This window comes from Pygocentrus nattereri, chromosome 19 (assembly GCF_015220715.1).
Source record: "Pygocentrus nattereri isolate fPygNat1 chromosome 19, fPygNat1.pri, whole genome shotgun sequence".
Classification (NCBI taxonomy): Eukaryota; Metazoa; Chordata; class Actinopteri; order Characiformes; family Serrasalmidae; genus Pygocentrus; species Pygocentrus nattereri.
In genome coordinates, this window is record NC_051229.1 from 15286292 (window position 1) to 15312634 (window position 26343).

Below are 26343 nucleotides of genomic sequence, written 5' to 3' on the forward strand. Positions count from 1 at the left end.
TATCCATTAGGCATTCAAATGTGCACAGATTGGACGTCTGTCCACTTGCAGGTCACTAATGCTGCCCTCCCTAACCACGAGGCCGCTGCCTCTCTGTCTCAGGGGTCCAAGCAATGAAGAATCCATACTGTCTCCCAAAAGCAAAAAGAAAGAAACTTCAATGTGGCATTGATTGGGATCATAATAAATTTGATATGATAACCTGAACTGTATTAAAGGAAATATTTTATGTAAACTCACCTCAGCATCGACTACAATGGAGATCATGACAATGTTTTTTTTTATTTCATACTGAAGCCTCAGATGAATGTAACTATAGTTTAAGTGAAGGTTTAACATTCGACCTCCTATTAAGCTCACTGTATGTATGGATTTTCAATGGGGTCCTTGGACTTTGAAAGGACATCTCCAGTGTATCCCTTTAAGTCAGTGTGTTCTAATTCAAACACATGATTTTTAAACCTGACCAACAGTTTAAGATTCAGTGAAGCTTCTGGTTGAACACTGAGCAGCACTATGGCTTAAATTGTTATATTTGTCTTTCACTATTTCTATGCTTTTAATTGCTCAGAATTCATGATGAGATACTCAAATGCATAAATATTTACCATATTGGGAAAACAAATTTGCATTCTTTAAATTACACGTGTAAAAAGAGATGCCATAGACGAACCGCTTTGTACTAATGTAAACACTCTATTAAAGGTACTATTGAAGGATTTTACACTACATCAAAAACAAGAATCATTTGCAAGCCTTTGCTATTATGAGCATAAGTGTTTAGATTTACATCTAACAAAATACGTAAGGGAAAAATAAACCTTTGCAGAGACATTATATTGACCTCTGCTGACCAATGCCCTTTTTTAGCTTATTTAAAAAAAACAAGCACAATTAACACTACAGTGTTTACAGTGACACAGCACTGGATGTGGCACTAAATTGGCAGTCAAATAAATCCATTTTACGATGGATATTTTGTGTTTTTCATTCCAAACCAACCAGTAGTCAATGGAAAGACCAATCCGAGGGCGCCATGCGGCCCCTGCACATATCCTGTTCGTCATACCTGGACGGAAGTGAGGCGGTTGTGGTCTAATCAGAGCGCGTTAAAAAACAAAGCGAGCTCAATTAAAAGCAGGCGCAGGCGCGCGCTTATCTGCCTCCGCGCTTCCCAATCGAGTATCGATCCGTGCGCTCCATTTAAAAGGGACGCGGGGAACTGCGCTATCGATCAGCTGCAGGTCGCTGGAGAGAGAGACTCGGGTGGGGGGCGCGGGGGGCGCACATGGGCCCAAAACACACGAATCTGACCTTTTTTGCAGGGAAAAGCCCGTCGGAGATCCCCCCATCTGCTGTGGGAGAGTGCAAGCCGGACACTCATCAAAGCGCTGACAGGAAATCGTTCCTTAAGTGTTTGATGGCCGTCCGGTTTAGCTCTCATTCAGACCCTGTTTTTCTGGGTAGAAATCTGAAGGGCCCAGACCTTAACCATGCGGAACTCCTTCATTAACATAGAGGGAGCTCATTATGGACCCGCGTTTGAGGCATATTTGAGACTGTATGATTACTATATCACTACATTACTGTTTTTTTATGATTTCATTTAAACTGTATCACGAAATCTGATCATTTTTTTAAGTGGCCGGAGCATTCATAGTGTTCACAATGTTTGTAGTGTTCACACTATTATTTTAATGAGAATTCAAACAGAACTGAAAAGGAATATATAGGATACTGTGTTGCATTATGGGATATGCACCTCACAGACCCTGAATGGTATAATCAGGCTATTCATTAAGTCCATTTCCTTATAAAAGTGACTTCTGTAACTAAACAAGCTTATTTACTGCCTTGTAAGTAAACACCAGCTCAAACTGAAATGCACAAGAATTTCACAGAAAGCACACCCACCTCTCCCCCCACCCCAGTTGACCAATGCCCCTTTTTTACTTTTTTTACCTATTTAGAATGACACAGCACTGAACAGGACACCAATGCTTTAAGAAATCAGCTGAGTAACTATAGTTTGGGGATATTTAAAACCTTTGGAGCATCCATAGTGTTCATAGTGCTCACAGCATTATTTTAATGTCTCAGAATTTCAAACAGAACTGATAAATAATATATAGGACAATGTGTTTGGTATTATGGGATACTGAGTTAGGCATTATGGGACATGCACCTCATATACATTGAATGGTGTAACCAAGCTATTCTTTAATTCAGTTTCCTTAAAAAAGTGACTTTTGTAAACAAGTCTATTTACAGTGCTCCCTTTTGCTCCTTTAGTAAACACCAGTTCAAACTGCAATGCACAAGCATTTCATATAAACCCCCCAGCTGTCAAAAGTGGTTCTTTGAAGAGATGCAACAGCAGAACCACTTTGATTTCCCTTAAGAACCTTACAGTGAACCATTCTGTAAATTAAAATGAACCATTTACTTGTTTAAAAATCCTCCCTTGATGCCCACAAATGTCTTTCCCAGAACTGTACATTCAAGCCATGAACCAACAGTGCATTCTTTAACATACAGATAAATTATTTCAAAAGATTTTAATGAACAAGTCACCGCATCACTTAATCCCATCATTTAAGCCTTTTTTATTCATTAAGACTAATCTCTGTGTGGTTTCCAGCTTCTCTGTACTTTCCGCCTCTTTTGAGAATGCCACTGTGAACATAAAGCCCTGCTGTCCTCTACAAGCCTTCTCTGGACAGAGTGTGACAATAAGATTAGTGTGATGTGGTGAACAGATATGCAGTAATGGCTGTGTGATAGGAGCCCATGACTTCAGTTAACACCTACTCTGCGGTCATGAAATAATTGTAGGGAGGATTCAGGTATTATGGGACATCAGATCATGAGACAGTGCGTTCGGTTTTACAGGACACACATATTGCAAGCCTGTATGCATAGTTTTATAATATGGATCTCCATTTTGTTCTCCATAGTAGAACTATGTGCTACTGATCCACAATAACAATCATTCATTTATAATGGTACATAAGATGTGATAAAATGTTTTGTATGAATGGTTTAAATAGAAAGGTGATGTGGGCATCAATTTTTGATGGACAGTGTTTTAGGTCTGTTAGATGAGTGGACACAGTGTTGTGTGTTAGGTATTACAAGAAAGTGTAATAGCTATTATGGAATACATAGGCCCTGAATGACAAAGCCATTTCCATTATTACACTTTCCCACTAAAAATACTTCCAGAATGTAATGTGCATATTTACAATGTTCTCTTTTGTTTGTTCTAGCCAGCATCAACTGAAACTGGAATGAATAACTGTTAAGGTGCATGCATGTTACAGGGTATACTTAATATTTAATTTTACGTTTACAGTATTAGCAAATCACTTTGTTAAAATATATAATTCAGCTCGTACAAACAGTCAATAGTTCAAAGACACTCTTGAGCAAATACACTGCCAGAAACACAAATTAGTGCTGATATACAAAGATTTACAACACATTAAGATATGTGTCTCCTTCTTTAACACGTTTGCTTTATGTTTTCTATGTGGTCAGCCAGATCTCCTTTACTACCTGATGGCCCCGAATACCTGAATCTAGCACTCCTCAAAAGCCGTTAGGCGACTTTAGCTTTGGCAGAAACTCACCGGCCAGCCTGAGCGCGGACATCCTCTGGAACTCGGGTTCTTGCAGCCACTTCCACATCCTCCGGAAGGTCTCTCTGCCGGACTTGAGCTTACTCCAGGGCTTGGGGTTGCGCAGCAGGTCAGACAGGGTCCCCTGCGAGCGGCACAGGATCCGCTGCGCGAAGATGGCCTGCGGGATGCTGTAGCGCTTCAGTTCGGCCGTGATCCGCTGCGCCACCTCTTTTGTGTTGATCTCCTCCACTTGACTCCCTCCTCCTCCGCTTCCGCAGCCTCCGCTTTGGTTCGCGCCGCCGACCGCGTGCCGCTCGCGCTCGGCCAACATGGCGGCGCTGGCGGCCTGCGCGTGCAGGTGCCCGTGCGGGTGCATGCCGTTAAGGTTGGAGAGGACGGCGTGCGCGTGCGCCACGCTGGCGCCGCCGCCGCCGCCTCCGCCGCCCAGGCTGCGCGCGAGGTGCTCCTCGCTGCGCGACAGCATGGCCGCGTGAGGCTCGAAACCGGTGGCGCTCGTGGGGCCGTAGGCGGCGGACAGCGCGTTCTGCGAGCCGTGCAGCGCGCCCAGCCCGTTTGACAGCGGCGAAAGCGGCGCGCCCATGGCCGTCACATCCTTGGCATAGTGGTGGCCGTACAGGTTGCTGACCAAGCCGCCCGCTGATGCTCCGCCGCCGCCAGGACCACCGGGGCCGCCGCCTCCGCCAGGGCCGCCGCCGGGTCCGCCGGGGACGCCGCGCTCGTCGCGCATGAGCGTGAAGCTGCCGCTGACGTTGCCCGCGGCGAGGCGCTGGTGTGCGTGGTGTGGATGCGCGTGGTGCGCGTGCGGGTGGTGCGGGTGGTGCGGGTGGAACTTGTCCGACACGGTGGAGATGGGCGGCAGGTGCTGCAAGGGCGCGAGCGTCGTGTACGTGCTGGAGAGGCCCATGCCCGGCTCACACATGCTCATGGCGGCCGCGTGCAAGTGGCCGGTGAGCGCGGCGGCGTCGTTCCGGTACTCGCCGGCGCCCTCCAGGATGGACGCCATGCTCGAGACCATGGCCGAGCGCCCGTGCGACACGAGGCTGCGGTGGGGCGGCGGCGGCCCGGGCGAGGGGCGCGCGTGCGCCGCGTTCATTAGCTCGCCCGCTGCCTGCGCGTGCGAGACGCCGTGCATGTTGCTGAGGTTCTCCATGGTGAGCTCCATGGCGAGGAAAGAGATGCTGCCTTTCCGCCTCCCCCCCTTTCTCTCTCTCTTTCCTTCTGTCTCCCTCTCCCTCTTCTACTCACGCTCCCCTCTCTCTCTCGCCACAGCGCGAGCTCTCAAACCAAAGCAGCTGCCTTTGTTTTCTTTTTTCTTCTTCTTTTTCTGCTCAGCGGCAATCCATCGATCAGTCCAACATGATGCGTAAAAACAACAACAATAACAGAAAAAAGAAAAGGAAAGGGAAAAAGAAAAAGAAAACGCTCGCGCTCGCCGCTCACTCGCCGGTGCCGGACAGTGAGCGCGTGCTTCTCATTCGCTGCGCAGCAGCAGCAGCAGCAGCAACAACAACAGCACTAGCGCTTCTGCCGAGAGACGCGAGCGCCGCCGCTTCCATGTCCGAGCGAGAGGGAGCGCGCGTGCGCGTCCGCTGCCGTTGTGGAGATAAGAAAAAAAGCGCGCGCTGTCCGCGGTGCTGAAGCGTGAAGCTTCTTGTCGCGCCCATAAGTGAAATATCAAGGTGCGCGACCGCACCCCACCCCTCTCAATAATGGCCACACACAATGGGAGCATATTATACTCACATGAATATCATATACACATATATGCATATACACACAAATATGGGTGATTTGTACTATTTCCATTACTTTTAGAAAGTTACATTAATTAATGACTAGTTTATAGTTATCTTTGGATGAACATCTTGGGTTTGCATAAAACACTGAATATTAACACTGATTCTGTAACTAGTGTTTTATTTCTATACTTCTCTACTTATATATATATATATATATATATATGCATCTAACTATCATATGTACACGTATACATGAAACTAAACATTTACATACACACGCACACACACACACACATATTTAAATATATATATGTGTGTGTGTGTGTGTGTGGTGTGTGTATGTGTGTGTAAATGTTTACAGTTTCATGTATATGTGTGCATATGATATATATATATATATATATATATATATATATATATATATATATATATATATATATATATATATGTGTGTGTATGTATGTATGTATGTATGTATACAGATTCTATGTATCATTTAAAATTACAATGTCATATTCACCCTTTATTAGGCTGGCATCACAGTCATTATATTTCATAACGGAGTATCTGAACACACACCTGCTGAACGAAGGCAGCTGTAATAGAAAAACGGGCCTATAAACACGTTTAAACAGTATTAATATATGCCACATAAAGTGCTTCACTTACTGAATATCATAGCATTTGTGTATTAAGAAATATGCAGTGACTTGTGAGCCCAACTCAGCCTGGGAAATTCACTGTTTCTTCTACAGCGCTGCTTTATTTCCCGTAGACCTGTTTATTAGGTTCTCACTGCATTACAACTCGTGGAGACAAGTTTAGAATGTGCACATTTATTTGTATGTGAATATAATAACAATTATACATAAAATCTGACATTCATTCATTCATTTGTGTTTTTCACTGTAATAAAACATTTGCATTTGTTCCCATAAACAATCTCTCTGTAGCAGCATTAAAGGGCACGGACACTAGTTTGGATCACTCAGTTATCAGGTTATATGACAGGCTGTATGACAGTTATGCATTAAAACAATATGAAACTTGAGTTATGAAACTGATTAATCTGAAATGCATTCATTGAAATTTGTATTTCAGAAATTTTAGAAATGTATATTTACTTCTATCTTGTGTGCATACATAAAGTCCTTTATAAAAGCATTAAAACAGAGGTGTTTATAAAACGCTATGAAATGTGCTTTAAAACGTAACACCGCTCCTGTGATTTGTGCTGTTCCTCTAATGTTTATAACTATGTAACTACTTCTACATCGCATCTGTAATTTCCACAGACCTGTTACAAAAGAGATAAGGTTCAGTCTGCCAGTGTCCCGTTGTTTACAGTATGATCTGTATTGGTGTTATGTTGCATACTGGAATATCTGAGCACGCGCTCGTGCGGGGTGCAGGCTCGCGCTGAGCTCGGAGAGTAAACTGCTGAAGGAGTCTAAGTGGTGTGAAAGCTCTGTGGCCTGTTGGCGCTGCTTTCGCTGCTCATTGATAAATCGGATCGATGTATTGACTGACACTGATTAATTATGTTTTTTGACCCCGGGGCGAGGCGGGATCGCGCAGGTCAGAAAGTTTGGAGCAGGAAGCGAGTAAGAGCGCACAGCAGCACGGACAAGATTTGGGCAGCACGAGCCCGGCTCCGCAGCGCGCGTGCAAGAGAGGTAAAACAGCACGGAGTCTCCTAATATCCTTTACTGCAGTGCTGTACTAGAGTTTATTCGCATTTCTAAGTATGTGGTTAACTGTATTTGTGTAAAATCACTGTAACTGAGCAGCGGCTCGCTGGAGGCGTGAAGGCCTCTGATTTATTCAGTTCATCATCTGAGGCCTGTTCGTGCTGCTGTTTATAAGATGGGAAACAGACTTTTATACAGAGCGGATTATGTCAATATATTTCATACTTAACGCAACAAAAGAGAAGCATTTATGATTATTGTAGATTTTTATGATTAGCAGTATTATTGTTGTTGGCCGTGCTGCTCAAGTACGACTGTAAGTCTGTAATGTTTATATAAAGTCATAGAAAGCATTATTATTATTATTATTAATAATAATAATAATAATAATAATAATAATAATAATAATAATAATAATAGTGTTGGAGGTGTTATAATGTGGTGTTCTTGATTGTGATGGTGTCCAGCTTGCCCTGCCAGATTAAAGTAACATTATTATTATTTTTATTGTTATTATTATTATTATTATTGGTCTTATAGTGTTCTTGTCGTTGTCGGTTTGGTGGTGATATTATTGATGGTGATGGTGTGCAGCTTGCACTGTAAGATGAAGGTGTTATTTTTATTATTATTATTATTATTATTATTATTATTATTATTATTATTATTATTAGTGGAGTTCCAGTGGTGTTGTTGATTTTGGTGAAGGTGCTCTAAGTGTCTGCAGAGGGCTGTGGGAGTGATGACTGTACTCCTGCTCTGCTCTAATGTCTCTCTATCGATGAGCCTGTTTGGAGAATAAATCAGGGTGGATCGGCTCAGTCCGCGCGCAGCGGCTCCGGTACCGGCCACCGACCGCACCGGCTGATGGATGTTCTTGAGCGCGCCTCTTTAAGCCTCTAATTCTCTCTCACACACAAGCACACCGTGTTCTGAGTGTGTGTTCTGTTATTTACATTTTATTCGGGTTTTATTCCGTTCAAGTTTGATGAAAAGTTTCAAAGTTAACTTTGTAAAAACTGATCTGCGGCTTTAAAAACATTACGGCGAATCTGTGAGGCTCTCGCGCTCGTGCAGACTGCGATTCCACACCGGACTGTCTGCAAAAGCAGAGCCTCGTGGTTTTAACACTTGTGTGAATTTAGATTTGAAAGCATGTTTTCGTGTTCGCGCTGCTCTGATTCCCAATCAATAACTGGAAATGTCCTGCTAACCAGAACGTCTCGTGCGCTGTTTTATTAGACATTCAATTTTATTTAAACGTATGTCTTTATTTTACTGTTTAAAAATGTTATTTTATTTAAGCCCCTCTTCAGTTTGGATGTTCTGCTGCCATTTATCGGTGAAAACTAAACCTTGACCAGCTGACAGAAGTTCAGCAGTTCTCTCAGACGTAGCTTTTCTTTTTATGGCATGTGGATGTTTGCGGATGCTGTTTTGAGGATATTTTTGATGACAGAAAGAATATATTTCTCAAAAAAGTCATGTTTAATCACTGTATCAGATATTAATGAGTGGTGCTGAGTTTAAATGTGCTTGTGTGTTCGTCCTGCTTCGCAATTTGTATGTCGGTGAAAATGTATCACAGATGGATAAAGGTGGCAATAATAAACATATACACATTATAATAATAATAATAATAATAATAAAATTACTTAATAGAACATTACGACATCATCATCAACAACAACAACAATAATAATAATAACAATAATAATAACAACAATAATAATAACGTTACAGCATTATTTAACAGGTCATTACAAAGAATTGCTTTATTATTTTATTCTTACAATTTTAAAATTCCCGTTTTTTTGGAGCTGCTGACCGCAGAGTGCAGCTTCACCTGATACGTAGCTCTTTTAAAGTGAAATGGCCCTAATATTGCTCCGTCATTTCACTCCTTTTTGCAATAAGATTGTGATAAGATATTGTAATATTTTTTATTAATTATACTTGTAATAAACGCGTTATAATGAAGGAATCCTGGTGGCCCTGTCTGCGCTCGCGCTGAATGAATCTCAAGGCGGTTTGTGGTGAGGAGCAGCAGGGGATCCTCCTAAACTCCACTGAACTCCACATAACACTTCATTCCGGTCAAACTTCCTCTTTGGCCTTTCCGTTTGACGGAATTGGAATCAGGCCGCTGCATTGATGAAGTATTGATTTATTGATTAGGCCTGAGGAGCAGAGCTGGAGCCTGGAGAAGAAACAGGCCGAGACTGAGCTTCACAGATCACCATCATCACTTCTAAACATCGCGTTACAATCAGTTCATCACAAACGGCTGCACTGTGGTCTTCACATTACCAGCCGGGCGTAATAAAACACAATGTAAAGGATCGTGGGATATCATGCTCTATTACATTAGCCTACTTTTTATTGTAGCCTATTTAGCCTATTGTCTTATTAGAGATACAGTATTTATTATTACGGCTAAAGTTTCAATGTTTTTTTAATTCATTTATTTCTTCTTAACTTCTTGAATACACTGTTGCTCTTCTTGTATCCTCTCCTGTTACTGTCTATTATTATTATTATTATCATCATTTTTATTATTATTATTATTATTACTGTTATTATTATAAGTAATTTTGTTTATATTACAAACCTGTCAGCTTCCCTTTTGCACGTATATTAAAATTTTGTAAAAAATGAATATTTGTTCTAACATTATGTTCTTTACGGCTCTGCAGGCTGCGCAAAATTAAAGGCATAAAATGCGAATAATAGTAAAATAAAATAAAGCTATTCCGTGTTACTGAGGAGCCTCACCGACACAAATCTCTCATTTCACAATCTGCTTTATTCAGATTTTTTCCCCTCAAAACAAGAAAGTAAAATGTTTCTATCATTTATTTTATACAATCCACTTGTTAAATGTTTTCATTAAAAAATTATAACAATAAATTGTAAAAAGCATGTTTGGGGGTCTTTGGCTGCGCGTGACTATGAGATGGAGGAGAGCTGAGCTGGGTGATGAAGAGGAGCTCGTGCTGCTTCGGTTCGATCGGAAATCAATCACCGATGGAAACGGGCCGATCCATTAGAATAAGAAACAAAGGAGGGATCCATGAGCTCGAGCCCGAGCACATTAAACACGCCTCAGCCTCTTTAACTCATATTTAAAGGTCTTGTGGATGCAGGCCTCCTTTCAGACTCCAGCTCTCCGTTTCCGGCCTTGTGCGCTGGTTTTGGTTTCTTTTATTTCGTTTCATCGCTCAAAGTAACGTTACTTCAAAAGGACGCGCGGACCGTTATGTGGAAATGACAGACAGTAACGCCGCCTTTAAGATGGCACAGCAGAGTTACCTTCAAATGAAATACACTAATGTACCTTTAAAATTAGCCAGAAATGTACCTTTAAAACAACACAAATGACTTTACCTTTAAATGACAGACAGTAACCTTACCTTTAAATGACAGACAGTAACATTACCTTTAAATGACAGACAGTGACATTACCTTTAAATGATAGACAGTAACATTACCTTTAAATGACAGATGGTAACATTACCTTTAAATGATAGACAGTAACATTACCTTTAAATGACAGATGGTAACTTTACCTTTAAATGACAGACAGTAACGTTACCTTTAAATGACAGACAGTAACATTACCTTTAAATGATAGACAGTAACATTACCTTTAAATGACAGACAGTAACATTACCTTTAAATGACAGATGGTAACTTTACCTTTAAATGACAGACAGTAACGTTACCTTTAAATGACAGACAGTAACGTTACCTTTAAATGACAGACAGTAACATTACCTTTAAATGACAGACAGTAACAATACCTTTAAATGACAGATGGCAACTTTACCTTTAAATGACAGTCAGTAACGTTACCTTTAAATGACAGACAGTAACATTACCTTTAAATGATAGACAGTAACATTACCTTTAAATGACAGACAGTAACATTACCTTTAAATGACAGATGGTAACTTTACCTTTAAATGACAGACAGTAACGTTACCTTTAAATGACAGACAGTAACGTTACCTTTAAATGACAGACAGTAACATTACCTTTAAATGATAGACAGTAACATTACCTTTAAATAACAGACAGTAACATTACCTTTAAATGACAGATGGCAACTTTACCTTTAAATGACAGACAGCAACGTTACCTTTAAATGTCAGACAGTAACGTTACCTTTAAATGTCAGACAGTAATGTTACCTTTAAATGACAGACAGTAACGTTACCTTTAAATGACAGACAGTAACATTACCTTTAAATGACAGACAGTAACATTACCTTTAAATGACAGATGGTAACTTTACCTTTAAATGACAGACAGTAACGTTACCTTTAAATGTCAGACAGTAATGTTACCTTTAAATGACAGACAGTAACATTACCTTTAAATGACAGACAGTAACATTACCTTTAAATGACAGACAGTAACACTACCTTTAAATGACAGATGGTAACTTTACCTTTAAATGACAGACAGTAACATTACCTTTAAATGACAGACAGTAACATTACCTTTAAATGACAGATGGCAACATTACCTTTAAATGTCAGACAGTAACATTACCTTTAAATGACAGACGGAAACATTACCTTTAAATGTCAGACAATAATGATACCTTCAAATGACAGATAGTAACATTACCTTTAAATGGCAGATGGTAACATTACCTTTAAATGACAGACAGTAACATTACCTTTAAATGACAGACAGTAACATTACCTTTAAATGACAGATGGCAACATTACCTTTAAATGTCAGACAATAATGATACCTTTAAATGACAGACAGTAACATTACCTTTAAAATGACAGACAGTAACATTACCTTTAAATGTTTAAATATACATGTTCAGCTGCTGTATATGAAATGCCTTGGTTTTGTTGTAATCACGCTTCTCTTGTTACAGTAAAGCACCTCCTTAAACTTGTTAAGCTTGTACATCGTAATAAACTTCAGAATGCTTATTAAAAGTTCAGAATGCTTCTGTAAAAACCTGCATGACTGTAACATGCCATCTAAATGAGTGGTAAACAACTTCACTCAGTTTGCTTTTGGCAAGAAGTGTTGATGTAACACATTTTATTCATGTGCAACCAATAGGTACACTGGAAATGTAAATTAAGAGCATTATATTTTCAGTTGTTATTAAATAGTAAACAGAAGTATTGTATCTTTTCAAATACTATTGCATAAAAGTCTGTTTAACTTTTTCTATATGTTAAACGTGAAACATGTTTCTGTTCTGGTCCACTGTTAGTCTGACTTTTCAATGCTGTTCTGTGATGACATGTTTTTACTGCTCATCATTACTTGTGAAAGAATGTAACACTGTTATGGGATGTACTGCACTTGTAGACTGTAGATTGTATGCTGAGGTGATGCTGTACTTTATTGATTTCCAAAATTCAATGAAAAAATAACAATAAAAATTTTGTAATAACTTTGGTTAAAATATTAAATTTATTAGGAATTTCAGCACATACTTCTTGCAATCCTGAGGGCCAAGCACTTTCAAATGGAATATGGATAACACCCCTGTGTGGTGATTAAGGACTGTCAACCTAAATGTTTCTGACTCCCTAATGTCCCCAGTATTAAAACAGTTTTGGTTCCATTTGATCCACTTACTCTTGCTTTTTCCTTTACATGAAAATTAAAGCCTCTCTAAACGTTTTCAGTTGAGTGTTACAATGAAGTCAAGGAATTAAAGAATACTAATAATAATTTAAAATAACATTACATTAAAAAAAAATATTGAGTTTTTATCAATTAGAATTAAGATAAGAATTTTGCTTGTAGTTTATTATATACCTCTTGTGGTCAGTAATGGGGGTGGGGGGGTGCAACTTATGGTGGAATATGGATCACTTCTGATATTACTGTGTGTCAATAAAAGAATGAAAACTTCAACTTGATTCAAACTCGCCCCCAGTTTAAGCACACATTATTTAAAAAATTGTCTCAAATTTGTTTTTTAACATCTAGTTTTGTCCTTTTATTCTTTCATTGGAGGTTAAAGCCTGTTATTTTCTACCTTTGCATGATGCAATAAATATATCAAAACAAAAAAAAATGGTTGATCCGAGTTAAAACATTAATTTTATTTTGATTCTCTTTTTTAGTATTATTTTGAACTGTATCACATACCTCTTGCATTCGGCAATCTGGGGGGCCAATCACCCAAACTGGGAAAATAGTGATTAAGCAATGAAAAGGTAAACTTCTTTTTTAACTTACAGAATAATCCCAAATACTCATCAGTGATAAATGCAAGTTATATTGTTTTTAGAATTTGCTCATAATATCTTGTATGAACCATTTGTCTTCTGATGTAAAGTCACTTTCCAGATTAGATTTATTCGCTTTTTTAGGCCTGTGGCTGGACAAAGTGATGCTCTTAATATCATCTAGGATTTCTTGTGTAGTGCACCATCTTATGGTCCGTGTCTATTCATTACTGCTATTTGATTAAATCCCACCATTGACTTCCATTAGACTGTACAGTAAGTAAGACCTCTCTCGGGCTTAAACCCAGTGGCATTTGGAATTCAGCACAAGGTCTCACTTGGAATTTACATTAATGTGCAAATACCACAGGGCAGGAAACATGCTGGCAGGAGCATCTTATTGTTAAGAAAAAAATAAATAAAATAATAATACAACCAACTCTTTAAATCCACTGGAGCGCTGGTTGCTAAGAAACAGAGGGAGAGATGGATTGAGAAGGAATAGTCGATCAATTCTGGAGGGACATGTGCATGTGTGTGTGTGCGTACACGAGTGTGTGTTGCTGTTGTTGAGACTATGTTTGCTAAAAATGTTCCAGTCTGCATATTTGCAATAAGAAAAATATGAATGTATTATGACATTATGGCAAGACTTATGTGCTTCTGAATGTACATAATGAATGAAGCTCCACCAGCTCTACATTTATACATTATCACATTTTGCCTATTGTATAATTCATGCACAAATACATTGTTATAATACACTATGCATGCTCGGTTATGCATTTTTGGTACACACACAGACACACAGACACACATCCAGTCACTCACACACATGCTGCTTTATGCTTGTGCATATTGAGAATGAGTATTGATCCCCTCTGGCAGTCTGCTCCAGTCTTTCATAGTATGCTGCATCTGATCTCTATTCTTCACACACAACAGTAAGTGTTCTGGGCTACAGTAGCATTGAATGGCAAGCCTCGCATGCTCTCTCTCTCTCTCTCTCTCTCTCTCTCTCTCTCTCTCTCTCTCTCTCTCTCACTCGCTCATTTTCTTTCTGCCTGTCCCTTTTTGTCTGTTTGTCTCTTTGCTTTACTCTATTGTGTCTCTCTCTCTCTCTCTCTCTCTCTCTCTCTCTCTCTCTGTCTGTATCTTTCTTTTCCGGCCTACATGCTTTCACACATTCAGTCACTGTTTCAGAGAGCACTGCTGTCCTTTCTTTGACGGGTTAGCAAGACAGAGAGTAAATACAGTTGTAAGCTGACATATCTTCTACAGAGAACAATAAATTTGCCATATTGGAGAAGAACATAACATAAAATGTGGCCTGTGCAAAGTTTATAGCATATTATATATCTAATACACTAGACATAGCAAATAAATAGAAACCATGCATTATAATTTGCAACAAAATGGCATATTTATGGTTGTTAACTGTAGACGATGTTTTTGTCATCTATTTTCACTTTGAAAATCAACAAAACTTCTTTTTTTTCTAACCAGGGGTCTTCAGTCTATGGCATACAACTGGATTTGTATTTGACCAGAAATATCTGTGGAAACAAAGAATGAAACAAGCTCTACTTTTTGTTTGTCCCACTTTCCGCACTTGTAAATATTTGGACAGCAAATTTATGATGTGGCTGTTCCACAGGTTCATGTAAGCAGTCACTAACTGCCCTAAAACCTGTACCATGTAGGCCAGATTTGCATTAGCCTGCTGTATTTAAAAAAATCAACTACTAACAGTTGTAGATATACCACTGTTAAAGACCTCTTCACTCAAAAACACATTTTTAAAACTTCTCTTGAAGACTTATTATGATTATCCAGATAACTTCAACCTATCACTGTCCTGTACTAAAATAAGCTATCAAGAGGATCATGACATGGTCATATGAAAATTAGAGCATAACATGATGTGTGAGATGTTTAGACTGTTTTCTGGTTTTTAAAGTCTATTTTGTTTGTACTTAAAATAGAGGGCTGTATTCCTCATTCACCAAAGGTAAAATCATAGCCTGCAGAGAAGTGGGGAAAGGGGTGGTGTTTGGAAAGTGAGAGGCATGGGAAGTTAATGAGTATTAAATGTTAAGGTTAGTTTCTTGGGCATGATAATAATAATAATACATAAAGATATTTAACTATTACCCAACATAGATTATTTTCTTATGGTTTCAATGATGACTTTGGGGGTACTTCAAAATCCAGAGGTGGGGAGAAAACAGGGAGGGCTGAAACACTTTTTGTCTTGACCTCTACAAGTCATTGGTTGTTTTAGACATTTATTTACCAAATGTGGCTGCAACAAATAACAACAGCATAGAAATCTACTGCTACTACTCATAAAACCAGCAAGTTTGTAACAAGTACAAAGAGTTCTATTGTTACAACATGCTTCACTATTGTATCAAAGGCATTACAACCTGTCCTGTACTAGTCAGTCATGACATTGCTAGACTTTTTAGTATGTTTGAAACTAAGCATTTTACAAATCAGATTAAACTAGAGAATCTTCTAATTTAGACCATATCAGTTACAACATTAAACTTGCATTAATATGAGTACTAACCAAGCTATAATCCAGGTGTGAAATTTAACCTTCTTACCGCAAAATTGTATTTTAAAAAGTCACTGTTTGATGCAAAGTCTTAGCTTTGTGTATTTCAGCTCAGGAGAGTGTTGGGTGTCCAAAGTAGTGATATCACCCCTGTAGCTTTTTTGTGATTGGTGAAAATGGGACTTTCAAGTCAAGTCAAAGTTTATTTACATAGCACTTTTCACAACAGGCGTTGTCACAAAGCATCTTTACAGAAAAATCCAGGCCCAAGCCCCCATGAGCGTCGCCAATGATGACAACGGCATGGAAAAACTCCATAAAAGCAAAAGGAAGAAACCTTGAGGGTAACCAAGACTTAAAAAAAGGGGAACTCATCCTCCTCTGGTCGACACTGGATAGTAAACAATAACAGCAGAGAATGAGATTTGATAATTAGTACACGGAAAAAGGGGAAAAGCAGAAGTAGAAACATGTATGATTAAAAAATGCAGCAGTATCATCAGGAGGGTCAGTGGTGTGCAGGCTTTTACAATTTTTGACTTTACAGCCCTCCCTGGTCTCCCGTACTTAAGTACAAGTGAAATAATGCCCAAGTGAAGTAAAAGTAGCCTGGGAAAAAAACAACTTGACAAAACAGCCAAAAACAGCAGAGTTCCCCAAGAGTGAAATGGAACTTCTTACTATATCCAGACCATCAGCACAGCAACAGAAGGTTCTTAGGCTCTATTCTTCTCTTTCATGGACTGAATGTAGCTAGTTACAGTCTTAAAAATAAAGGTGCTAAAAAGGCTTCTTTAGAGTTATGCCATCAAGGACCAACCACAGGTTTTCAATAGAACCTTTTAATTTGATAACTGACATCAATTAAACATTTGACCTTTTCCTTCTTAGTTCAAGTCTGTTACTATATTAAGGCCAATTCATCATAACATATTATTTACAAGATAAAATTCTGAAAATATTAACCAAAATTTGGGGTAGTCGTGGGCTAGAGGTTAGGGAACTGGCCCTGTGACCAGAAGGTTGCTGGTTCGATCCCCAGAGCTGACAGTAAATAGCGTACAGATTTTACTCATAAATATTTCACTCCATGAAAGAAAAATGTGCTGATTCATGAGTTGCGCTGAATTTAAAAACACATTTGGATACTTCTTTAGGGAACCAAAGGTGGCTCTTTGATAGCATTCCTCCAAAGAACCCTTTTTTGGCCACTTTATTTTTGAGAGTGTATCAATCTCTGCTAAAATCATGCAGTGAACCCCTCATTAATCTTTCAATAGAAAATTTCATTCAAATCCATCCTGTCCACCCCCAGCAAAGCCATCAGCATCCATCACTTGTGCACAAACACATCAGAGGGTTAGCTCAGATTAGTGTGTGTTCAAATGACCTCTGCAAACCCTGACAACTCACTCTGTCCCCTCACTCTGGCTACCTGCTGGGGTCACCCAATGTCCAGCAAGGGCTCAGGGTTGATTTGATTTCGCCTGGTCGGTCAGTGCGTTCGGTCTTATCACGACCCTACAGAAACAAGCCATACGCAATCAGGCACACAGTGCGATCACTGCTGGCATTCACAATAGGGATTAATTGATCCACTAATACCAGCAGATAAAACATTACTGGCCTGCCTGTTGAGCAAGTTGGACCAATAGAGGGCCACCTTCAAATAGAATCAGCCAATTGGAACAAAAGCAGAGGAAGATGGACAATGCAGCAGAGGCGGTCAGTGTTTGTTGTTGGTGAGTTAATTAGAAATACATTGGTGAGGGTGCAGTGAAAGAGAATGGGGATTGTATTGAGCATGCTCAATGGCCAGGTAAACAAAATGCTGTATGCATTCTTAAGACATTCCGCAAACATTGGCCTATGCATCATCACGCAACACCTGCATTACACTTACATGCAGCACAAGACAATGTACTGCTAAAGAAATATGCTTGCAATGCACTGAAAAAGTGATGCAATGAACTGACTTGATACAAACATGACATAACTTCCACATTAATATACTGTAATACAATATGTGCACTATAGTAGTTGTTCCTTGTTGGCTTCCACAGCTTCTGCTTGTTCTCAGGTTTAAAGGAAGCAATTGACTCCTTTAAAGTTTTATGTTTTTCCTGATATTGCAAACAAAACACACTGTGTTCCTTCATTTCAAACAACTTCTCCAATTCTCAGTAACTTTGGCAGCAATAGAAAAAAATCAAAGCACATAACATAACTGTGTCTGTGGAGGGGGGCTCCATAATGGGTCTATACCATTGCTACAATAAACAAATTACATGGATTTAACATGCATACTAAATTACTGCCAATAGTAAACAAACCAAGATGTAAAACTGTGTTGATGTGATGTATTTTATTCAACGTGGAAATCATTTACATTCACTAAATTGATTTCACATTTCACTAGAACTGCATTTTGTTTTCAGGACATAACAACTTATACTGTCTAGCCCCTTCATGAACAAGAACACCTCCTTGTTCCTATACTCACTGTCCATTTTATTAGTGTTACTTAACATAGAGGTGCACTTTATAGTCCTATAATTACAGACTGTAGTCCAGCTGTTTCTCTGCATACTGTTATCCCAAGATTAATCCATTTCATCAAAGGTCAGGACCCTCACAGGATCACCACAGAGCAGGTATTATTTGGGTGGTGGATCATTCTGATCACTGCAGTGACACTGATGTAGTGGTGGGTTAGTGTGTGTTGTGCTGGTAAGAGGGCATGAGACAGTGAGTAAAATATATTACTTCAACACAAAAACTATCATAAGTAAACTAGCCTAAATGAAGCCTAAGTCAACTGAAAGACAGAAATTGAGTAAACGTAATAATTTATCCATGCGGAAATAATGCAGACATTGCTTTAAAGGACCCACATTATGGAAAAAAACTCACTATTTAAAAATAAAACAGTTTGACATGTAAACACTGTTTCAAAGCATATAATTCGCTGCTCAGTCCATACAGTCCATATATGGAAACTCCATAAATTAATTTACCTTTTATTGTGATGTCACAACAAAAACAACAACACAATTACATATATCACCTCTTCAACTTACAGCAACTTAGTCTCACCCACTCATGCTAAAGTATAAGGAGTGTCTCAATCTGAACTGCTCTTTAAACCAGGCAGCCAATCAGAACAGAGGTCATATATATGGTAAAAACAAAATTAGTCTAATTCTTAGTATCAAATACAGTTGGAAAATGTGTGTATAGAATAAATTAAAGTCCATAAACCACACAAATGTCAAAATCTGACCTTTGGCACAAAATTAAAACAAAAGAAAAAAGTAGGACATGGGCCCCTTAATTATGCATTGTATTACTAGTACATGCAATGCATTGTTTTTTTATTTTATTTTTTTATTTTAATGTAGCACACAATGTGCAGTGTAACCATAAAACAAACACACTTGCAACAATTCTAGTTAACTGCATTATATCAACACGCAGGGTAATGCAATGCCCTGCTAAACAAAAATGCTTGCAACGAATCTAGCACACTATATGCATAAGAAAATAAGAAAAGAGGCCATTCGTGTCAAGAAGAAGTGAAGTATCCTCTCTTTTTGGATTTAATGATGGCCTAGTTCTATCCCTCCTGCACCCATATCTCCTCAAATCTCCACTCATAACCGGAAGAGAAATATGGCTGCCTCTTTTTTTTCCACAGGCATATTGATTTTGTGAGGGGGAACAAAGGAAGATGGAGAGGGCTAGAGATGCAGGGTGAGGAAAGCATGCCATTTAGTCCACAATGGCCGCTTCATAATGCAGATCTAGATTGTTTTTTCCTATAGTCACACTTAAATTCTTCATGATTTGGAGCCATACTTGTGGTATGTTTATTCTAAAATGCAAAAGTGATACAGAATCACAGCTGGATTCATTACTTCTAGCATGTGGAGAGACAAATCTTCATCTTCCTGCTTAAAAGTGTGTGCATGAGCGTGTGTGTTATTTTCTTACAGTATGAGAGTGAGAGTGTTGAGCTTGTGTGTAGGTGATTAGTCTGGTTGGCCAGCGATAGAGAGAGTTGATCAATATCATATTGATCGTAGCCGGGTAGAGTCAGGGGGATTGGAGGGGGAGGTAAGAGGGAGGGATGTGGGAAGAAGGATGGAGGGAGGGAGTGGGCTGCAGGTTGACTTTTAAAAATCCTTTACTCCGCAGATGACAAATAATCTTTTGAATTAGAGGGAACAGGAAAAAAACACACTCATATTTCTGGCCAGTTCTGACAGACAGCGTTGAAATGGTCCGGTCCAGCAGTCGCTCCATGACGGGCCTTTATGGGCTGAGCATGGTGTGAAATAAACACGTACAATGGGCCTCTCTGCTTGGAGGCAGACGTTTTATTTTTCGATATCCACAAAAGGAAATAAGCGGTTGGCTCCTTTGTAGCCAGAGTGGCCAGACAGGCCGCATCGACGTGGCGAAACCAACCATTAATCAGACATAATCCTCCCTTTTTTGAAAGTAAAGCCTGCCCAAACATGCTAATGTGGCTTGGGAATGAAAGCTAGCCACCCATTAGCGGAATCCCATTTGCATAATGCTAATTATTACTGTTTGTTTTCATTTGTTGTTGCCAACATTAGCTTTTTTTTTTTTTTTGACTGAACTGCTTCTTCAACCCATTAAACAACAACAATCACTGTTCATACATTGGAAACACAAATTCTGTACATCATCATGTTTAATAAATGTAAAAATAATACTGCAATGGCTTGTTAATGATAGTTATTGACTTATTTTAGCATCATCAATATATAAGAAAAAAGTGGCAAATCCTCAGTTCCTTTATTGTTCATAATGCTGATGAAAAGTATTGTTTATTGTGGAAAAAGTATGTATTAAGTCTTTAAGAAAGTCACAAAGCTAAATGCACACATGTATACATGACAAAACTTACACTTTTAATGGTAATGTGTTATATTCACAAATGTAAACGCTACAGCAAAAGGTCAATTGTTGATGCCTTTTATAAGGAGATGGAACATTATATTGAACTAATTCAGCCCTCTTTAAAACAAAAAGCTATAAATGCATGCATGCACTTCAAGATCTTTCTGTATGTATGTATATTACATATACACCCCTCCTAATTATTGAGATCAGGTGTTTCAGCCACACCCATTGTTAACAGGTGGATAAAATTAAGCTCACAGGCTTGCTGTTTCTACACTGTCAATAGATTCGTACTGATAAGCTCAGCGTACTGATAAGCTCAGCGACTTTAATCATGGCATTATCATAGGATGCCATCTTTGCCACAAGTCATTCTGTGAAATTCTGTCCTGCTAGATCTGCCCCTGTCAACTACATGTGTTATTATAGTGAAATGGAAACACCTAGGAGCAACAACAGCTTAGCCACAAAGTGCTAGTCAATGCAAACTCAGCGTGGGGCCACTGAGTGCTGAAGCGCTCAGTGCCAATCCTCTGTTGAATCACTCACTTAGGAGTTTTAAATTGCCTTTAGAAGCAACAGCAGCAAAGGAACAGTACGTTATGAGCTTCACAAATGGGTAAATACACACAAACCTAAGATCAAAATGTACAATGCCATGCATCAGTGTGAGTCGTGTAAAGCACCACACCACTGGACCCTGGAGCAGTGGAAACATCTCCTGTGTGCCTGACTGCATTGTGCCAACTGTAAAGTTGGGTGGAGGAGGGGTAACGCTATGGGGTTGTTTTTCATGTTTGTCTTTGTGGGAACAGTTTGCAGAAGGCCCTTTTCTGTTCAAGCATGACTGTGACCCAGTGCACAAAGCAAGGTACATAAAAAGGCATGGTTGGGTGAGTTTGGTGTGGAAAAACGTCAGTAGCCCACACAGAGACCTCTTGTCCAACATCTGTGGACCTTACAAATGCTCTTCTGGATGAATGGGCAAAAATTCCCAAAGACAAACTCCATAGTGGAAGAGTGGAAGCTATTGTAGCTTCGGGGGGGAGTGGCAGCATATGTTGCTCCAAACCTGTATATACATCATTCAGCAGTAATATAATGTGTCACAGATGTGCAAGTCATCCATGCCATGTGCATAAAGGCACCCCAACACCATGATGAATACTGGCTTAAACTGTTGATGATTTCCAAAAAGAATTTCAAATTTTGATTCATCAGCCCAAAGGACATGTTTAAACTTCACTTCAGTCTATCTTAGAGCTTGGACCCAGAGAAGTCAGCAGTGCTTCTGGATCCTGTTTTTATTTGGTTTCTTCTTTGTAAACTTGCATTTGTGAATGCAGACAATGGGTTTTGGAAGCGTTCCTGAGCCCATGCAGTGATTTCCACTACAGAATGAAGTCTGTTTTTAACGCTGTGTCGCCTGAGGGCCCAAAGAATCTTCCAAAGATATGTAATGTAGATGAAAAAATCCTTTCCTATTTTCCTATTCCAAACATTATTCTTGAATTATTGCATTATTTGCCTGTGCAATCTTTCAACAAAGTGGTGAACCCTTTCCCATCTTTACTTAAACATCTTTACTTACATAAAGCCTCTGGGATGTTCTTTTTGGATCCGATCATGTTGCTGACCTTTTGCAATTAAACACCAGCTCTTTTTTTTTGCAATACACAACTACACTAGTTTTTGTTGCTCCTTCCCAACTATTTTGAAACACGTTGCTGGCATCAGATTCAAAATGGGCATATATTTTTCAAAAAATTATAATGTTGTCTTTGTACTATTTTCAATTAAATACAGGGTTTAAATGATTTGCACATCATTGCATTCTGTTTTTATTTACATTTTGCACAGCACCCCAACTTTTTTGGAAACAGGATTGTATTATGACATTACTACTGTACAACATCACAGATTTCAACTAATCCTATAATGCCAATAATCAATAATGTTATATGTGTTCAGAATGATGAGCAGGGCTGTAGATGATTCCAAAAAGATTGAAAAAGCCGTGTAACACAAAGAATAATATGTTGTGTAACAAAACTAACACCCAGAATGCCTCATATTTAAAAATCGGTGATCAAATCTCAGGCAGATAACATAAAAGAATTGCCAAACATAAATAATTACAGTATATTATATGGCATCAAATTACTTTTAGTGTGCTTCTGGTGTTTAGATTATAGTACTTCAATCTACACTTTATATGTTATTATATACCATATACTACACTGTGTATTATTAAATAAAATAACAGCAATGATGGCACAATTATTTTCCCTGACTAAGTAATTGCAGAGAACATGTAGAGATGAGAATTACCACTCTCTGCAATGTCTTCCAGTTTTTTCAAACGCTAGAGGGCGCTCCAGAGTGAGTGCAAAATGAACGGGTTGATATGGAGCATTTGAGCAAAATCATAGTTTATAAATGCTTAAACATTTTTAATGAAAAAGACTACAATAATTTCCTGAACAGTGAATATCATAAAACAGTTTAACACTGCTGTTATATTTTTTAAGAGCTTTTAAACTCTTACTAGAGTTTAAAACGGCAACTCATGTATGTCCATGATGTCAGTGAGTGCGAACAGCCAATGAGCTGCTCCGCTCATCAATCAATCATTACCGTCTAGCAGCAATGCCTGGCTTCTGCTGCCCAAAACCTATTTGAGTTTTCATTGCTTTTTAGTGAAATACATCCTTCTACTTTCTAAAATTAAATAAACGTTCTGGGCAAGTGATTAGAAACTATTTTAACTTTTCGTTTTTAGCCGTTGAGCTCCATAGTTTCCCATTCATTGAGGACTCACTCACGAGTGCGCTCTGCTTGTTCAAGAGTCCTGTTTTTGATATAATGGGAGGAACAGGGAGTAGCCAGGCCACTCATAAACCAGGTCTGATAATTGCTTCAATGGGCCCTTTTCACAAAGAGTCGTGATCAGTTCCGGTTTAAGCATTAGCAGGGTAAAACTAACTTCGGCTCCATACAATTACTGCAGAAGAGATTACAAAATGTTGTAGCAGTGAACTACAATGCTCAAATACTGAGCTACAATAGACATATGTTAGTTTTCTTGCACTTTCATGACAAAAAGTGAGAATAGGAAGTGAATGGAAGCACTGATTTAACTTTAAACAGAGTTAAAATGCTGTGTATGTGTGATGTAGCCCTGCTTACTGCAGCTGCTCACATCAGGCAGCCTCTCTGTCTTTGTGCAATATGCCAGCGATTTTTCTGTTTTCAAAAGAAAGAAGAACTTTTAAATGTATTATGAATTTGGTATAGGTTGTTTAGCCGTAGCTGGCTAGCTATGCTAGAAGCCATTTCTAAATGTAGCTGTATTCCCAAACAGGGAACCTAGCTTTCATTAACTGCTGGCACCAGCTGGCTAACGTGCAACAGGTTCTGTGACACATTTAGCTACAGGATGCCAGCGACTTCTGTGACATAAACACAAACCAAAACTTTTATATGCAAAGCATTCAAAAATGTATTTTGCTCCCACTTTTTAATCTTACCCGTTTCCACTGGAGTATATTTCATATAATTATCAACATTATTTAAAGAAAAAAGCTACTGTGGAAAAAAATGTTTTTGATTGTTATTCTCTGCCATGATGGTCAGACTGCTATAAACAAAGCCCTCCTATTTCCTCCTATTGAGTACATTCATTGGCCATTGATTGTGGAGTTCTTGCACACTGTGTTCTTGCACATTTGAGAAATGGGGCTCTTGTACACTTACCAAAGAGCACATGAACACCCAGAGAAGAACACAACGTGAAAAGTATGGACTTCAGTTCTAAACAAATTTTCACATTAAATAAGCAAAGGCGTGCATTTCTAATGGCAAATATACTTATTTTCTTTACCAATGAACCACCGCACTCTGTGTTTTACAGGCTCATTGCTGGTGCTCTTGGGCAAGACACAGTGAGTAATCAGAGTTTGCAGACAGTGCAGGCAGTGGACGAGGGCTTTGTAAGCTGATTGAAGAGCCTCTCGTTGGCCAAAGAAGGCCAGAATGCTGAGAGGAAGCTCGCTTAACAATGGCAGGAAGCCTCATGAGGACTGCAGAGGCATTGTTAATATTATTGATCTATATCCTTGACTCGGGTGTGAAAACATCTTCAGTTATGAGGCCAGTGTGTCTCGTTTCTATGTGTGGAATCTCTTGTCCTTGATTAGACACATGTGGAGGCTCTCCAATCTCAACTACAAAAGCTTCCAGCAAGGAGTGTTCTGGCTGCGGCATGCCTGTGGTCATAAACTGCCTTTTTTTTGGTTTGAATTGTTAAATGAGTGGGCACATTGTGTTGGCTGTGATTCGTGCGATGTGAATGGCTCAGTAAGCAAAGCAAAGCAAAGCAAAATTTATTTATATAGCGCTTTTTACAACAGGTGTTGTCACAAAGCAGTGTTGTGTTCCGTAAGAAGCAATCAAACCTCAAGCAGGTGTGCAAGTTCAATCTGAATATTCAAGTTACGCATTATTAAAGTTTTAGGGCCTGTCTGGCAAGTATTTGGAACTGTACAAATCTATAGTTTTTCACCTCATTATTAGGAACATCAGCTCACAGACATTACAAATCTTATTTCCAAAAAAGTTGGGACAGTATGTACAACTAACTGACTAACTAACTGACTGACTGACTGACTGACTGACTGACTAACTAACTAACTAACTAACTAACTAACAGTGCAAAAACAATACATTTAATGTTTTACCTTATCTTGTTTTTGTAAATATGAGCTTATTCCAAAATTGATACCTGTTACAGGTTCTAAAACATTGTGACGGGTAATTTAAGACTAGTAACTTACTAGACTACTAAGACTTGTAAAATGTTTTTTTATAAGCAAGGATGTGTTGAGGCTTGCCACTCATATAATCCAACAATTGAAAAAAAGGTGATTGTAAGGATTTTAGGTATTTCATCCTCTACGGTGCAAAATCTCATTAACAGGTTCAGGGAATCCATAGAATTCTCTGCGTGAAATCACTTCGATCCTTCCAATGACATCGCATTACATATCGGTATGATTCTGTGATGGGTATCGCCACATGGGCTTGAGAAAATTTTGACAAACTTTTGCCAGAAAAAATTGTTCCTTGCTGCATCTATAAATGCAGATAAAATGGCCCAATCCTATTTCTTACTTTTACCACTATCCCTTGTTTTCAAGGGTCACGATGCCCCTTGGAACTGAGTTACGAGGGGTAATGGTTGAAATCCTGACCTAAGAAATGGAACAGCCCTCAAATAAAAAAGAACATCACTTCATTAACAGGCTACTAGCCCTGCTCTGTAGGAGAGTTCAGCAACCTCGCTGCTGTTTAGTTAAATTAAGGGCATCATGTCCCTTTTTTATTATTGCCCACCCTTAATTCTTTAGTGATATGAAGCTGGTTATTCCCCAGCTTATGGTTTAAATTTTCCTATTCCACCATAAATTATGAATAGAAAGGGACTATAGTCTGTAATTGTACAAATACAATGTGCAACTTTATGTTAAGTGGACCTGATAAAATGTACTG

General features: G+C 39.0%; 1 protein-coding gene across 4 annotated transcripts in view; it reads right to left on the reverse strand.

Moving 5' to 3' along the window:
• Positions 1-4806, reverse strand: part of onecut3b (one cut homeobox 3b) — a 32966-nt gene extending 28160 nt beyond the window's left edge. Inside the window, exons 1-2 of one of the 4 annotated variants that reach the window (XM_037531186.1) lie at positions 4359-4806; positions 3633-4280 (exon numbers count right to left, since the gene is read on the reverse strand). In XM_037531186.1, the coding sequence (XP_037387083.1) occupies positions 3633-4280; positions 4359-4806 (1096 nt within the window). Of the gene's footprint in view, positions 1-3632; positions 4281-4345 lie in introns of all 4 variants that reach the window. The other 3 variants (XM_037531184.1, XM_017697048.2, XM_037531185.1) reach the window with 3 other exon arrangements.
• Positions 4807-26343: the final 21537 nt, after the last annotated feature.